General features: G+C 32.4%; 1 protein-coding gene across 1 annotated transcript in view; it reads left to right on the forward strand.

Annotated features, from left to right (window-relative positions):
• Window positions 1-19,209, forward strand: part of LOC118195162 (uncharacterized) — an 85,029-nt gene that overhangs the window by 31,204 nt on the left and 34,616 nt on the right. Inside the window, exon 3 of the mRNA XM_085819639.1 lies at window positions 12,423-12,483. Within this exon, the coding sequence (XP_085675765.1) occupies window positions 12,423-12,483 (61 nt within the window). The remainder of the gene's footprint in view (window positions 1-12,422; window positions 12,484-19,209) is intronic.

Here is a 19,209-nt window from a genome sequence, read left to right on the forward strand (position 1 = left end):
GAAAATTTTTAAATGCAAACAGCAGAGTGAAATAAAATTACATTTGGGAAATTCGTGAATGGAATGAAATCCAGCACAGGTAGATATAGTGAAATTAGTTAGCATTTTTTAATGAATTAAAAGAATATTAGTTGATTTAACAGTGGTTTTAATTTTAAAGAGGAGAAACGGAAGAATATTGGTACCTTGTTTTGCAGTTTTGTGGCAGAAAATTCTTAGTGCTTCAAAAATAACGTGAAAACTCTTTAGGCTACTCCTCATCATTTCTCAGAATAGCTCATAGCATTAGTGTCTTATAAAATCTCGTTTCACTTCCATGCAAGTTCATATGGTAGTGGTTCTTTTTCATTGCAGGTGTGTTCTAATTAGTTCGAAGCAGAAATACTTTCAATTTTCTGGATATTTGCAAAAATAATATTGAAAGACATAACAGAAATAGAGATGTTCCAGATCAGTAATATTTGACTGCATTCTGTGATAACACAAGGTATTATTGTATTATCTATCATATGTACCATATGTACACAAAACTCAGTACTCCTCTGAGTCTGTGATCTTCAGCCTTTCAACGGATTCAAAAAGCCATGCCTTTCAGCTGCAGAGCTGTGTTTAAAGAATATTTATTTAAACTTATTTTACCTTTTGATTTGGAGGATAATTAGAGCATTAAAGGAAATTTTAAAATAAAATATATTAAATAACAATGTAATAAATGCATAACCAAGTGACTAACTTCATGCCATTTAAAGGTTTGAATTTGTAATTAGAATGATGTTGTTGTATTAAGTATAATTCGCTTTTGCATGTGCATCACCAGTATTTTCACCCACATACTGTAGTCAAAGTCAAGCAGAACCATACAGAAGATTGTGCAATCTGAATTTTATCATATACCCATGTATAAGACATGTATGTGGGAATCATCGACGCCTGATGCTGAATTAGAATTGCCAGCAATGACGTCATCGCAGTATAGCTCAGCGCGAATCATTCCAGACAGCATCAGATCACTTCCAGACCTAGATGCAAGCAGACGGCTCACTCGTCTTCAAGGGTTACAGAAGACAGACGGTTATCTGTTGATTTTTCGCCTTAGCTGTTATGACTTTAGATGATCATACTATTTAAAACTAACTGTGTACTAATGTATCCTATCAACGCCGGAGGAACTCTGTGTGAAAGGACTGTGATTGTGCATCATTATATTAATCCTGCATACTGTTAACTTCATCTTTACTTAATTTGTCTTTATTACTTTTATTTCTTTCTATTAAAATAAAGCATATTTAAAATGTTATGATGCTGCCCTCATGCTCTGATTTAAAAGAGAACTCCACATGTATAAGACTTACTCTGGTAACGATTCCATTTGTTGAATGGTCCCTCAGAAGATCATCTCTTTGGTAAGCTTTAAATATAACATTGAATAATTTTCTGTTAAAGCCATACTACATTTTTTTGTTTTATTGGAAGGGATTTCGCAACCTGATATTTGCCAAAAGATTAACAAATGGATATCCTGTTTCTTCAAGAAAGAGAACCACAAAAAAATATTATGCTTTTAATTACTGTCTCATGAAATAAATATGTTACCCAAATCTGAAATGGTTATGCAGTCTTTTTTCACGATATTAGGAAGAAAATATACTAGAAAGAAAATGGTGTTTTAAACTCAGATGGAGTTTGTTGGAATGCTCATTCCTTTTTGTTAGTGCTGTAGGATTCACTTAGTTATGGTATAAGGCAGGGATGGGCAAACTAAAGCCCATTGGCCAATTCTGGCCTGACAGAAGGTTCTATCTGGCCCACGGATAGAATTTAACTTGCCAGTCTGAGGCAAATTAAAAGGAATATATACTTATATATCCGTCTCCTTTTCTACTTTGTTTAAATATTATTTTCTTCCTTTTTTCCAAAGGACTCATGATCTTTTTACTTTCTCTATTTTTGTTCTACAAAACATAAATTGACGGAAATAGGAAGCACAGACAGTTTTCAATCGGTAAAGTGTAAAAGTGGAATTTCTTTATTAGTTATAGCTGTAGCATTATATCTTTCTTTGAGAGCAGACATATAGGAATCCAATATAGGTGAATTAGACCTCACATGTGGCAGACTGCATAATTTAATCTCCAGCTAGGGGCTTTCTCTTTTAGCGTGAGTTCTAATATTATTGATTGCGGACATATAGCATCATTGTGAATAGTGGTGAAATTATTAAAAGTATAGCATAACTAGTGCTTGTTTGGGTTATTTGTGAAATATTTCGACCCTAAAAATGGCTACTAAAAAATGTAAAGTTGATTCAGTGCCGTGCTTTTAATGATGAATGAAACTGGAAATATTTTTTACAGTTGTAAAATATAAACCACTATGTCTCATCTTCAGTGAAGCTGTAACAATCTTCAAAGAAAATAACTTTTCCCATCATTTCATATCCAAGCATAAAAATTCGAATTGCGAAGAAATGTCCGAATATGAAAGAAAACAAAATGCAGAAAGTCTTTGTAAAAAATTATCAGGCCGACAAAAATTTTTCAAGAAGGTAAACAGTATCCAAGAAGCAAGTTACATTGTAGCATACAATATTGCTAAAAATAATAAAGCTTTCAGTGATGGGGAGTTCGTTGTACAATGCATGCTCAAAGTTTGTGATGTTTTATATCCAGAGAAAAATAATTTTGAGACTGTAAACGGAGACTTTGAGACTCGAAAAACAGTGACTTCTAGAATCGAAGACATTGATAAAAATTTTATATCACAACTAGAGTCAAAGATTAGCCAATTTTGCTCTATAGCTATGAATGAATGCTCTGATTTAAAAGAGAACTCCACAGAACATGGCGACCAACCATGTGGCCTCGAACTCGAAAGTGTGCGAGTGACATTACGAACTGTGCTTTGAACTGACTGAGTGAACTATTCTTACAAGTTATTCGATTTATTGAATTACTCGTATAAAGTGTGTGGATTACCCCAATTGAAGACGATCATCTGTCGGGTGAGTAAAAAACTTTCTTTCCAATATGAAGTTAGTAGAAATTCCAGAATTGGAAGCAGCTTTAAAGAACAGTAAATGTTCTGAAATCAAAAGTTTGCATAAGCTTTTTTTTAATACTGACGGAGACCGAAATAACCGGAAAAGATTGCGTGAATTTTCTGGCTTTACATTTAAACCAGATTCTGAAGAATTTAATAAGAAAATAGATATAGTGCAAAATAGTTTTACTTTGAGTTAATTAAAGTTTGCAATGTATTGTGCATAAATTCAGAAGGTTTAAAAACAGAAGTTGTAACCCGAATTGTCTCTTTCCTATGTGATTTATCTGTATTATTTGAAAATATTTTGCATGAAGAAAATAGTGATATTGAAGATGAAACTATTAATAAAATTTCTGAAGTAATGCTTGATGATAATCAAAGAGACAATCCTGGTTTTAATGAGTCTCAAATAAATAACAGTATGCAGCTTCCAATTCAAGATCATTTTAAACCTCATTTTAGTTTTTCGGATATTGAAAGTATTGTTAATCCTTTTTCTGGTAATGCATATGAAAATGTTGATAAATGGATTGATGAATTTGAAGATGTTATAAATTCTTTGAAATTGAGTGATTTGCATAAATTAGTTTTTGCTAAAAGATCATTAAAAGGTAAAGCGAAACTATTTATTCAGAGTGAACCTAAAGTTAATGACTGGTGTAAGTTAAAAAAGCTTTTGAAATCTGAATATGGTAAAGATTTTAATTCTGCTGAATTGCATGAAATGTTATGTAAGCGTAAATTAATGCCTAATGAATCTTTAGATGAGTATTTTTTGAAAATGAAAGAAATGTGTTCGCGAGGTAACATTGAAGATGCTTCATTATTAAATATGTTATTGATGGTATTCCCGATTCTGTGGTGAGGAAAACTATATTATATGGTTGTGAAACAATATCTGAATTTAAACAAAGGCTTAAAATTTATGATAAAATGAGATCGGACGATGATAAGTTTAAAAATCCAAAACCGAAAGTAGACACTCAAGTTAAAGATAGAAGTAAGCTTGCGTCATCAAACCGAAATCAATCTAACGTTAACAAGGTCAAATGTTTTAATTGGCAGGAATATGGGCATAAGTCAAATTATTGTGTAAACGAATCGAAGGGAATAAAATGTGCTGAATGTAAAATTTTTGGGCATAAATCAAGTGATTGTCCAAGCCAGAACCCCGAGACACAACAAGCAGCCTTATTACAACGAATTTCTGACAAGGATAGAATTATGAAGACTGTAGAAATAAATAATCATTTAGTTGATAGTCTAGTTGACACTGGTTCAGATGTGACGATATGCAGCGTGGAGTTACACAAGCAGATTGGTTCTCCTAATTTAAATTGTAGTGATATCACATTAAACGGAATTGAATCAAAGCAAACGTACCCCATCGGCTTTTTCATTTCTGATATTTCAATTGAAATTTTTTTACTTCGTACGAAAATTTATGTGGTTAAGTCGTTATGTAATCAAATTGTATTAGGTTTGGATGTATTGAATCAGTTTAACTTTTCCTTTACCAAGAATGGCCTTAAAATAATTTCTCATCGGAATAAAAGTAATGTAAACTTGATAACTGCTGAGTCATCTCAAAATTCTAATGTTCGTTGCGTTATGGGAAATTTGAATATTGCTGTGTCATTGAATAATGTTTATGATCTTTCTCAGTCGTCTGGCGTCTCTGTTAATGTAAACAAAAACCCCGAAAGCAGAAGTAGACCAACTTTTAATTTACCTTTCACATCTAGTGAATGCTATTTCTGTCAACGAGATTGATTTATCGCACATTTCAAATGCAGAACATAAAGAAAGACTGTGTAATTTAATTAATTCGTACCAGCCTCGGAAAAATAGACAATCTGACTTTAAGATGCAAATAAATTTATGCGATGATATTCCTGTCTGTCAAAATAGAAGATACATGTCTTTCGCGGAGCAAAAAATTGTTGACGATCAAATTAAGAAATGGCTGAAAGAAAAAATAATAAAACCTAGCAACTCTAACTACGCAGCTTCTATTGTTTTGTGTAACAAGCATGATAATTCGAAACGATTATGCATCGACTATCGGAAATTAAATAAGAAGACTATTAAAGACAAATTTCCACTGCCTTTAATTCCGGAAGTACTTGATCGTTTAGAACAGTCAAAGGTCTTCACGACACTAGATTTGAAAAATGGCTTTTTCCATGTAGACATAGATGAAAATTATACCAAACATACCGCGTTTGTAACACGTAATGCTATCTACGAATTTCTTAAAGCTCCTTTTGGTTTATGTATTAGTCCAAATGTTTTTCAAAGGTATATTTATTCAGTATTTCGTGACTTGTTAAATGAAGGTGTACTAATTATTTATATGGATGATATAGTCATACCGGCTAATGATAAAGTTAAATGTTTAGACAAATTAGAAAGAGTATTCAAAACTGCTTCAGAATATGGATTACAAATAAATTTCAAAAAGTGCCAATTCTTAAAACGTAAAATTGAATTTTTAGGACATGTAATTGAAAACGGAACTATTCGACCATCGTCTTCCAAAACTGTTGCTGTTCGAAACTTTCTACAACCGCGTAACTGTAAACAACTACAAAGCTCTTTAGGACTAACAGGTTATTTTCGTAAATTAATTTCGCATTATGCTAAAATAGCTAAACCTCTTAGTGACTTAGTTAGAAAAGGTATTGGTTTTAAGTTCGATTCCGAACAACAGGAAGCATTTTGCAGATTAAAAGAAATTCCCTCTAAAGCACCTATTCTACACATATTTAGGCAAGGATATCCATTAGAACTTCATACTGATGCTAGTAGTCAAGGCTTTGGTGCGGTATTACTCCAGTTGTCTGATGATGGTAATTATCACCCAATCCAGTATATGAGTAAGAAGACTTCACCGCAGCAAGAGAAACTCTGTAGTTACGAATTAGAAGCCCTTGCAGTAATAGAAGCTCTGAAGAAATTTCGAAACTATTTGTTAGGGACTAAATTCAAAATTGTAACTGATTGTAGTGCTTTTCAGAAAACCTTAGATAAGAAAGATTTAACTCCCAAAATTGCGAGATGGGCAATGTTTATTGAAGAATTCGATTACGAAATTGTACATCATTCAGGAAGCCAAATGAAACATGCTGATGCTTTAAGTAGAAATGCTCTAATTTTAACATCATACACATCCGATGTAACTGAAAAGATTCAGTTAGCACAACAACAGAATGAAGATGAACATGTGAAACTGATGAAGAATTTAGTTGAGAAGGGAGAAGGAAATGGATTCTTCGTGAGAAATGATATTTTGTACAAATTTGAAAATGGTAAAGATCTTCTAATAGTGCCAGAATCCTTACAGATTGAAATCATACAGAAGGTACATAAAAAAGGTCACTTTGCTGTAGATAAAACTGTGAATGCTGTAGAGCAAGAATTCTATATTCCAAAACTGAAATGCAAAGTTGAAAAAGTAATTGCTAACTGTATAGAATGTATACTGTACAACAAGAAGCAAGGAAAAGCAGAAGGATTTCTTCATCCTGTACCGAAAGAAAACGTTCGCTTGAGTACGTATCATATCGACTTTATTGGACCTCTTCCATCAACGAACAAGAGATACCAACACATTCTGACTGTTGTCGACGCTTTTACGAAATTTACTTGGTTCTATCCAGTGAAATCACCAACTACGCAAGAAGTTATTTCAAAATTGAAGCAACAACAGACTGTAATTGGAAATCCAGCCAGAATGATTTCAGATCAAGGTAGTGCCTTTACATCAAAAGAATTTTCAGTGTATTGTACTGAAGAAGGTATAGAACATGTCAAAATTACTACCGGTATTCCAAGAGGTAATGGACAAATTGAGCGAATACATAGAATTTTGATTCCTGTTTTGTCGAAATTATCACATGAAGATTCAATGAAATGGTACAAGTATGTTCCAGATGTTCAGAGAATCATCAACAGTACAACTACGAGAAGTACAAAATATTCACCGTTTGAGCTTCTCATAGGCACGAAAATGAAGAACAAAGAAGATCTGAGAATTAGTGAGATATTGAATGAAGAATATCTAAAGCAGTTGATGCAAGAACGTGATGAAATGAGAGAAGATGCGAAAAATAAGATACAAGAAGAAAATCGAAAGCAATTTAACAAAAAACTTAAGAAACTGAAACTGTACAAGATTGGCGACTTGGTAGCCATCCAGAGAACTCAATATGGGACTGGCTTGAAACTACGACCAAAATTTCATGGACTGTATAAAATCATAGCTGTAAGACCAAATGACAGATATGAAGTCGAAAAAGTAGGATGCCATGAAGGACCGAATTTGACATCTACTGTGGCTGACCATACGAAGCCATGGTGAAATTGATTTGATGTTTGTATCAGTTCAAAACCTAAGGACCTGATACTCTTTTTTTTAATTACCTTTGCAGGTACATGATAGTGATGTCCGTTCAACAGACATCGAGGACGATGCCTCTTCAGGCTGGCCGAAGCTGTGGGAATCATCGACGACCGATGCTGAATTAGAAATGTCAGCAATGATATCATCGCAGTATAGCTCAGCGCGAATCATTCCAGACAGTGTCAGATCACTTCCAGACATAGATGTGAGCAGACGGCTCACTTGTCTTCAAGGGTTACAGAAGACAGACGGTTATCTGTTGATTTTTCGCCTTAGCTGTTATGACTTTAGATGATCATACTATTTAAAACTAACTGTGTACTAATGTATCCTATCAACGCCGGAGGAACTCTGTGTGAAAGGACTGTGATTGTGCATCATTATATTAATCCTGCATACTGTTAACTTCATCTTTACTTAATTTGTCTTTATTACTTTTATTTCTTTCTATTAAAATAAAGCACATTTAAAATGTTATGATGCTGCCCTCATGCTCTGATTTAAAAGAGAACTCCACATGTATAAGACTTACTCTGGTAACGATTCCATTTGTTGAATGGTCCCTCAGAGGATCATCTCTTTGGTAAGCTTTAAATATAACATTGGATAATTTTCTGTTAAAGCCATACTACATTTTTTTGTTTTACTGGAAGGGATTTCGCAACCTGATATTTGCCAAAAGATTAACAAATGGATATCCTGTTTCTTCAAGAAAGAGAACCACAAAAAAATATTATGCTTTTAATTACTGTCTCGTGAAATAAATATGTTACCCAAATCTGAAATGGTTATGCAGTCTTTTTTCACGATATTAGGAAGAAAATATACTAGAAAGAAAATGGTGTTTTAAACTCAGATGGAGTTTGTTGGAATGCTCATTCCTTTTCGTTAGTGCTGTAGGATTCACTTAGTTATGGTATAAGGCAGGGATGGGCAAACTAAAGCCCATTGGCCAATTCCGGCCTGACAGAAGGTTCTATCTGGCCCACAGATAGAATTTAAATTTGCCGGTGTGAGGCAAATTAAAAGGAATATATATTTATATATCCGTCTCCTTTTCTACTTTGTTTAAATATTATTTTCTTCCTTTTTTCCAAAGGACTCATGATCTTTTTACTTTCTCTATTTTTGTTCTACAAAACATAAATTGACGGAAATAGGAAGCACAGACAGTTTTCATTCGGTAAAGTGTAAAAGTGGAATTTCTTTATTAGTTATAGCTGTAGCATTATATCTTTCTTTGAGAGCAGACATATAGGAATCCAATATAGGTGAATTAGACCTCACATGTGGCAGACTGCATAATTTAATCTCCAGCTAGGGGCTTTCTCTTTTAGCGTGAGTTCTAATATTATTGATTGCGAACATATAGCATCATTGTGAATAGTGGTGAAATTATTAAAAGTATAGCATAACTAGTGCTTGTTTGGGTTATTTGTGAAATATTTCGACCCTAAAAATGGCTACTAAAAAATGTAAAGTTGATTCAGTGCCGTGCTTTTAATGATGAATGAAACTGGAAATATTTTTTACAGTTGTAAAATATAAACCACTATGTCTCATCTTCAGTGAAGCTGTAACAATCTTCAAAGAAAATAACTTTTCCCATCATTTCATATCCAAGCATAAAAATTCGAATTGCGAAGAAATGTCCGAATATGAAAGAAAACAAAATGCAGAAAGTCTTTGTAAAATATTATCAGGCCGACAAAAATTTTTCAAGAAGGTAAACATTATCTAAGAAGCAAGTTACATTGTAGCATACAATATTGCTAAAAATAAATAAAGCTTTCAGTGATGGGGAGTTCATTGTACAATGCATGCTCAAAGTTTGTGATGTTTTATGTCCAGACAAGAAAAATAATTTTGAGACTGTAAACGGAGACTTTGAGACTCGAAAAACAGCGACTTCTAGAATCGAAGACATTGATAAAAATTTTATATCACAGCTAGAATCAAAGATTAGCCAATTTTGCTCTATAGCTATGGATGAAAGCATTGATATAAATGATACTGCTTAATTAATATTATTTATAAGAAGTGTTGATGAGAACTTTGAAATTACCAAGGAACTAGCATGCGTGTGTTTTTTAAAGAGGGGGTGTGATATTTTTCGTGAATTTTAGGTAGGGCTTTTAACTTTGAAAGTGCCCATAACAAATATATTTAATATTATGACCGATGGAGAACTAAACATGACAGAAAAAAGTTTGGATTTCATGGACTCTTTCATCAAAACTATGCCGGGAACAATGATGTTTTTCTACATTGTGTTTCACATTGTGTTTTCTACATTGTTTTGAGATTTTCTTCACTCCGTGCAATCTGAATACTCTGATGTATGGTATTACACGAAAGTAAGTTGCTTGATGCAGGATGTGTCTTCGAGCGAGTTTGACAACTGAAAGACGACATTGTGTCGTTCTTCCATGAGAAACAGTGTTCTGTAGAGTGCAAAATGTTCAAAGATACAGCATGGCTTTTGGACTTTGCATTTTTCACAGTTCTTCGTTGTCATATGAGCAATCTGAATTTCAAGACGCAAGGGAAAAATCAATTTATCGACAATATCTGAGCCCATCTCAAAGCTTTTAAACTAAAACGTAATCTGTTTGCTGGGCAGCTAGCTAAGAATGACTTTTCCCGAGGTTAAATTCAGTACTCTCAGTAAATGAAGAGAAGCTTAAGAGGTTAAATTCAGTACTCTCAGTAAATGAAGAGAAACTTAAGAATTATGAAGATAGCTTGAAAAAACTGCATTTTGAGTTTGAACTTAGATTTCAAGATTTTAGTGCCATTCAAACAGAAGTGGATATTTTTGCCATACCTTTCAACATAAATTGTACAGCAGTGAGGTCATATTTGCAGCTTGAATTAATTGAGTTGTAATCTAACAATCATCTCAAGCAGTTGTTTGTAAATATGCCAAAGTTAGAGTTTCACAAATCATTATCGAAAGTAAGTTTCTAAAATTTCATATCTTACGCCCAGAAAAATCTGTGCTATGTTTGCTTGCACAGTTTGCTTTGTATGTGAATAAGTGTTTTCAACTGTTAACTAATTATTTCAGAAAGAGACTGTCAGATAAGCATTTAGCCTCGTTCCTTAGAATCAGTATATCTCACTTCTAACCTCAATATAAGGAACTTTAAAAAGGAAATCGCAATTTCATTCATCTCATTAACATATTTAAATTGTAAAGCTTGTATATTGTTTTTAAAATTTTGGAAAAATTTATCTTGGCCCACCAAACATTTTTTTTTTTTCGATAGACCAAAAAAGTTTGCCCATCCCTGGTATAAGGAGTTAAATTGCATTTAGTTTTGTGAATCAAAATTTGCAAAGAATTTGGGCCACAGCAGTTGAGAGATCACTAATTCTAATGAAATGATTACATGTTATTTGCTTCTTATTTCACCCTAACATTCAATTTTTGATAATTTTTCATCAGAAAAAGGCTCAAAGTATATTTTACTTATGCAATTTTTTCCATATTTAGTTTTATTTAAGCTATATACATGTAGTTAAAAACAAATATAAAAGGAATTTATATAAAGAGAATAAATAGTAAGGAGAAAAACTCATCGTTTGTGAAGAATGTCCCAAAAGTATCTATTTAAAGAATGTGAAACTTTTTATTAAAATTAGTTTTACTATTTCGTAGACATCGTGGAAGAAATTAATGCATATATATTGAAAGAACTTTGAAATTCTATGGAAAAAAAAAAAAAAAAAAAAAAAGGAAATATCCAGCACACATTCTGTTCATTGATTAGGTACATGCTCACCTCAATTAAATGATTTAATATATTAATGTATCTACATTAAAATTAAATACAGTACAAAGTCTTTAATCGGGACTTCGGCGATTCCAGATTAGAGGTTCTTCCAAATTGTATATCATCAATTTAAATCTGGTAAGATGGCATGCAGAGATTAATAAATTAAAAATATGAAACCATAATTTATGAAATAAAGAGCAATTATGATCTAAAATGTATCAAGATTTACAAAAAAAAAAAAAAAAGCTTAATAATTATTTGTTTACTTTATTAAACATTTCTTTCAATGCTATTTGTTCAAGTTGCTTTGTTTTTTGTGTTGATACTTTCTCTTTAATTTTATAAACAGTCATAATTTCTTGTTCAGTTCCACTGTTCAAGTCCTGTAATTGCTGTGTCGAGAATAACGACTAACTTGTCAATTGAAATTTTTTCGTTTTCAATAACCTCTCTGTTACTTTCTTCACTATAGGAAGTGGTACATCAAAACATGCTTTCGCTTTGTAGATCCTTTGGCAGCTCCAGAATCGAAAACTCTTTTTGACATAATCGAAAGTTCAAGCTTACTTTTTATAAAACTGCTCTCTAACAGTCTGAAAAAAACAATAAGCCGGATCCAATTAGAAGATTAAGGAACAACGCAATCTGCGACATTGAATGAATTAGATAATTTTAGCCTAGCTTATACCCTTCGTTATACATTAAATGTGCATGCGTAAAGGTATTATGCGCATGCATATAGGTATGCATAACTCATTATGCGTTTACGCATGCACAGAAAGTTTGTAGCTTTGAGGTCCGGATTATGGACGTCCGAATTAAAGACTTTGTACTGTGTATCTGCATCAGTTAAATCTAAGCTTGGATTAAAGCATTTTGCTATATGAGTATACTATATAGATTATGAGTATACTATATAGATTTTCAAAATAGTTAATAGAAGTATAACGCATGAAAAATAATGAATGTATAATGTAAATAACCAGTGTTATTTTATTTTTGTTTATGAATGTATGTTAAATTTTATTGCTATTTATCTACCCATAAATCAGTATGCATAATAAATGCCGACAGTTCTAAATGGGAGAATTTTAGTCTCAGGCACTCTTTAAGAAAATAACTGCATACATGTCTGTGATGTAGTCTTTCAAATTGAATGTGTAAAAGAATTTAACAATAAATTTTATTTTTAGGTTATAGAACCAGAAAAAGGATCTGTAAATAACAGCAATATTTTCAATTTATGCGAGTCTGGTAAGTAATTTATTTGTGTTTTCATTATTAATTGTAGACAAACTATGAGAATATGCTATTAGTTATAAGCAAAGTATGCTAATTGTTGTGTTTTTACATTTTAAAGTGGAATATAATGATAAATTTATTAACTTATATATAATATACAAGGTGCTCACTAAAGTCTGGTACCATCCATTTATATAGGGTGCCCACGTAAGTTTGGTACCATCGATTTAACTGCTGAGCAGCTGAAGCTATAGTCATAAAAAAGGTGTCTAGGTATAGTAAAGTGGCTGTGTACTGCTAGATGAGACTGCTTACAGCACCACCTGGTAGAAAATGGCAGAGTTATCTTTCGTATTTTGAAAACAATACGAGATGGGAGGAAAAAGTTATGAAGTTGTAGAGCATCATCAATTTAGTATGAAAAGACACCTCCGGCACGGAAATGTTAACAGAATGTTTTAAGCACATGTTTGTTTGTTCATGATTTCCTACACTGTGACATGCCGAAACAATCTTAGGAAGAGGGGAAACAGCTAGTTATCACAAGGTATCTTTATTTTCAATGTTCAAACATCTTTCCATCAGCCAAAAAGCATATGTTAGAACTTTATGGTGCCTATGTTGTAGCATAGTGTATGACACATTTGCACAAACATCTGTGATATGTTGTTGAAGGTCCTTCAGTGTTTGCAGATTGGTGGCATATATCTGCTGTTTGTAGTATCCCCATAGGAAAAAGTTCATTGGAGTCAGGTTAGGTGAATGTGAAGGCCACTCTTTAAACCCACCATACCCAATTATTTGTTCTCCAGATTCCTCCGTCAAGTACTGCTTTGCTGGTGATGTCGTGCGCAGGTGCACTGTCATATTGGAACCATCCATTCTGGAGTTGAAGCAATGGTAGGTTCTCAACAAAATCAGGTGCTATGTCTTGCAGAAGTTCTAAACGTCGTGCGACCATTAACATACCATGGTAAAATATTGGGCTGATTAGCACAATATTGTAAATTTTACACTATACATCAATCGAAAACTGTATTTGATAAAGAATGTCAGCAGAACCTGATGGATTTCCCAGTGCCCAATAATAAGTGTTCTCTCTATTGTACATTTAGTTCTTTCTAAAGCATTCATCATCTATTTACATTGTATTTGCCACATTATATTGATTGTGTTGATTGGACCTCTGCTTGGTTCATGATAAAGTTACACCACACAAAACATACCTTGGCATCCCCATTCTGTAATGCCTGATTAGGTGTGGGCCAGTATGAATTAGCACCTAATTCATTTAGGATTTTCCAAACATAAAACATCCCTTGGCATCCCCAGGCGCAGAATCGAAGGGGCGCCAAACTGATGTTACGACATTTTAGAATTAAATATTTTCCATCATTGGCAAGCAGTAGGGGGCACGAAATCTTCAGTTGTCCCTGGGCGCTGAAAACCCTAGCTACGACTCTGCTTATAGGTAAATAATTATGCTCATTGTCCTACCACAAAATGTCAAAATGTAGCAGTCTGTCTGCATTCACCTATCTCATTACTCTTGAATGCAGTATCCTGCAGAGCATACCTCTTGCAATACTTTCTCTGTTGATAGATTCAGAAACAATACAAAACCTTTCTTTTATATGAAAATTAACCCCTTCTTGCCGGGTAGTGCAAACACGTGCTTATCGCGGAGGACGGCAGTGTCTTACTCAAGCGTTTGTCCATAGCCTGGGTCTTTTTTGCTATTAAGCCTAAATCCATGAAATTTCCAAAGTATCAACACATTGTTTAATAATGCTCTATATAGTATTTAAACGGCTTATGCTTTATAGATATTTTTATATATACAGTCAAAAGTCGTTAATCCGGACTCGTCGGGACTTCGGCGATTCCAGATTATCGATTTTTTCGGATTATAGATCAACAGTTTAAATCTCGTAAGATGGCATGCAGAAATTCTAAAGTTAAAAATATGAAACCGTAATTTATGAAATAAAGAACAACTATGATCTAAAAGGTATCAAAATTTACAAAAAAAAAAAAAAAAAAGCTTAATATTTATTTGTTTACTGTATAAAACATTTCTTTCAATGTAAGTTGTTTAAGTTGCTTCGTTTTATGTGATAATACTTTCTCTTTAATTCTATAAACAGACATAATTTCTTGTTCAGTTACAAAGTTCTGCTGTTCAAGTCCCGTTAATTGCTGTGCCGAGAATACCGACTAACTTGTCAATCGAAATTTTTTCGTTTTCACTAACCTCTCTGTCACATTCTTCATGTCTTTATCCATTTTTTGCAGGAATTCCACTTTTTGTTTGTTGGACATCAAAACATACTTTCGTTTTGTAGATCCTTTGGAAGTTCCAGCATCGGAAATTCTATTTGACATAATCGAAAGTTCAAGTTTACTTTTATAAAATTGCTCTTACAGTCTGCAAAAAATAATAAGCGGGATCCAATTCGAAGATTAAGGAACAACGCAATCATTAACTGAAATAGATAATTAGATAATTTTAGCTTACACCGTCCGTTATACATTAAACGTGCAGGCGAAAACGTATTCTGCACTTGCGCACATGCATATGCGCAGTAGTCAAGGTCTTACGCACACGCGTAAAACGCCTGTACGCATGTGCCAACGCGGCGCATGCGCAGAAAGTTTTTAGCTTTGAGGTCCGGATTATAGATCATTCTGGATTATGGGTGTCCGAATTAACGACTTTTGACTGTACTTTAATTTCCTTATTTCTTGTTTAAATGGATATTTTACGCATTTTATTTTCATTACTCACCATTTTATGACTTTTAACATTATACATCTGAAAACTAAATATATTACTTAAAATTCTCTTTTCGTATGAAAAATTTGAAAACAGGGATCTACACACAGTCCCACGTTACATTCCTTGCACTCGTAATAACTCATTTGCCGTTTTGGAGGATTTTTCCGGTAATGTGAACAACCGAAGCATCGTCGTCTCATTTTCTTATCAGTCTCTTCTGAACAAAGTTTTGGAAAATGTCTTTCAGTTAATCTGAGCGGATTTAATGTTTCTGCTGATCTTGGTGTGATATTAACATAGGTGCTTTTAGAGGAATACCAATAAATAATTTGATTAACTAAATTAAGCCGATAATTCAGGAGAGGAAGATTTTTTTAACTTTTTTTGTTGAAAAGAGTATTGGCGTTAAATACAGCCATATCATTATTGTATCATCAAAATAATACCTAAAGAAATCAATTTCTTCTTCAACCGAATTATCCACTTTAATTCCAGGAACAGCTTTAAATGGTAATTCCGATAAATTTTCTATTGTGGATGACCATGGAGAAGTACTTGCTTTCGACGTACTCGGCATACAGATGTCCGAAATGTCCTCATCATCATTAGATTCGCCAGATTCTTTATGATCAGATTATATCATAGTATCACTATCTACTATCAGAATCTGTTTCAGAATCAATATCTGAAATATTTTGCATCATTTCTGCTATTTCATGCTCTGTTAAACATTTTCGATGCTTCGACATTGCAACGGTAAAAACAGAAAGAATTCATATCTAACAAGATCTAATTATTTTCTAAAAATTGAACTGCAAACCGAAATACCCAACGCTTTAGCGAAAATAAAACTTCTCTACTTACAATAAACAACTACAACGTGCGAATTTAGAGACTTCATAAATCACACCATTTGGAAACATTTATTTCCCCTTTTGTTTATATAATCAAAAACACGTGTATGTGAGTCATGCTTCTCTCATTTCGAGTAGAAGGTCTAATGTACATGTATCTGAAACCATATGGACATACAGTGCCATCTTGTGGCAGAAATTATAGTTTTTAAAATGTTCCAGGACACTGGCACAAATACGTGACAGTCGGGGCTGAACGGGAAAACGCTCTGGGACACCTGCATGTCGGCTGGGAAGTGAATGTGTTCATTGCTGGCACGTAGATGTGACAGTCGGCCCGAAGGGGTTAATTTAATATTAATTTTTATATCAAGTGTATGCCTTATACTAGCACAGAAAGAATGTTTATGCCTGTGTCTTAAATTTAAATGTTCATAATCATATTAACTAAGTAGTTGAAAATGAGCCAGCTCTATAAAATTTTCTTTTCTTTTTCTTTTTTTTAAAAAAATATATATAATTGCATATGAAATAGTTTAATTATGCCTAAAGATTAAAGGCATGTGAAAAGTATTTTATAATAAAAATGTACTGTGATACTTAAATTCTATGTGATCTTAACAAGAAAAGAAGAACAGCACTATTTTGATTTTTACAGGTTGTTTGAATGTTGAACAACAGTATTTTTGTAACTTTTCTTATTTTCTTTTATTTTTTCATTAGTGTAGCTTTAAATTTTCACAGTTAATACTTTGAAATGAATTTAAAGGAATTGAATAATCTTCTACGATAAAACTTTTTACAACATTATAATTGGGAAATTTGTCAGGATTTTCAAGTATTTAATAAATTCTGCAGTAAAATTGACTGCTGTATTTTCAGTGTAAATAGACATGTTTTTACTAGATTTCCTATTCAGCTATATTTTATATATTCTTATTGTAATTTTATTTTTAAAATTATGTACTAAAAATTTATTTATGCAGGATTTTATCATGTTGGGTTATATAATTTCTTGAGTATGGAGTGTAAATAATGCATATATTTTTCATTTTCCATTTCATTTTACTTTTGTCTTTAAATGCTCAAAAGGTCATGCAGAACGAAATGTGATACAATTCTCTTGGATTATGCAGGTTTTTATGTTTCAGATTATTACCCCTTGAAAAGCCAGTCAGAAACATAAAAATATGAATAATTTTTCATGTATTATAAATTTTAACATGAATAGTATATCCATTTTAAATAAATGATAAAAAATTAAAAAATAGTAAAGGATTGCCTTTAGTTTTGATTCATAATTTTAAAATGTAATAGTTTTCTTTATGCAATTTTAGCATTTTCCTGGCATTGTTTAATTTGCTTCTGCTAAATTATTAAGTTTTTGATATATACATATGAAATGACTTAGATTTTGAAGATAAAGATCACTAAGTCGTAAGCAGTTAAACAGTTCTTTTATATATGATATCACATTTTTTTTCATGCAGATGCAAATAAATTGATGCAAAAGTGCATCTGTTTGAAGAATTTTCATATTTTTGAAGTAAGCAAGAAAAACAGTGGTGCAGAGAAGCAGAGAGCTAATGCTACATGTCTAAGACAAAAGCCTAATGTAGAATAAATCAGTTTTAGCTCAGATTTATTCATATTAGTTGTTAAAAGTTTGCTTCCCCAAATTTAAGATTATTATTGGCTTTGGTGTTATGTATATTTTGTAAGAACTATGCGAGGCGGATTGATTTTAGAATAGAAAGTGGAACTAAGCAATTTAAGAAAAAAGTTAAGGAGTCATCACAAATTAAAGTTAGTATTTTATCTTGAATGTATAAAAATATGGGAATACTAAATAATTTGACTAATGATTTAATGGTAAACAGCATTATACTTCTTAAAGAATGGGTTTTTGAAATTGACAATTATGAGAGTTCAGAATTCTAAAGATGCAATAGTAAGTTTTGTTTTCATTTTTGTGAACTTTTTATTAAGTTTAAATAGCAAAAGTGTGAAACAAGCTTAAAGTTTAAGACACAATAACACGCCGAACAAATACTAATTCAGAAGTCAAACAACAAAAATCAGCGTTATATTTTCAAATTTTCACAGGACTAGTTTCGATGGTTTTACTGAACCACTATGCATTTTTCAAAATGGTTTATTTAGGAAAAGCTTTTAAGGGTAATATAATTGCACTGAGAGATGAATTGGGTTTAATTTTCGCACCAAATCCAGTTATGCAGCATAACTGTTGAAATGGAAAGTATTAATGAAAAAATTACTGGTTACAATATTCTCTGAGCAGGAATGGAGGAGAAATTAAATTATGAAAAAGGGGAGCAGGAAAGAAAAAATTAAATTATGAAAAAGGGAGCAGGAAGGAGAAAATTAAATTAGAAAAAGCAGTGTAGGAATTTAAATTGAGAAAGCTAGAGTTAGAAATTGAAGTGAAGCAAAATGCTGATTCAAAACTCTTGGAGTAATGATGTATTAATTTTTATGGAAATAGTAATATCAGTTTTCATGAAAATAAGAATGCCAGTATTTATTTAAAGCTATTTGAAGGACATTGATAGAATAGGCAAACAAGTTGCATTCCTGTTAGAGCTACTTCCATTAAATATTGTGAATTTATTGTCACTTAAGTGTGACCTGTTGGCAAACACATAATCTGCAGGTTATGACTACTTTAAATACTTTTTAATCACTTCAAACTAAGTCCAGAGCAGATCAGAAAAAATTTGCATCTTGGCATGATTTTGCCTATGAATTGAACAACTTCTGTGAGGTAGAAGGTTTAGAAATAAAAACTTATGGCAATCTAAAAATTTGAGCAATTAAAATAGAAGCTACCAAATGAGGTTTGCAAAGAGGTACAATGCCTAACATAATAGCCAAGTTTAAACATAATAGCCGAACTTGAAAACAATATCTGAATGGATCATGGCATCATAGTTATTTATTTCATCAATAATAACCAAGAGAATTTTTGAGGAAATTGGGTAACTAAACACCCTTGCAAAATTAAGTGTACTATCGTGAAGGTAAGAAACTTCATGCATATTGCATTCATAGTGTTTCTAACTTTGTGTTTCTTCTTGTGCTTGT

The sequence above is a fragment of the Stegodyphus dumicola genome, chromosome 6 (assembly GCF_044657685.1).
Source record: "Stegodyphus dumicola isolate Sdum_Otavi_A_Nest chromosome 6, ASM4465768v1".
Taxonomy (NCBI): Eukaryota; Metazoa; Arthropoda; class Arachnida; order Araneae; family Eresidae; genus Stegodyphus; species Stegodyphus dumicola.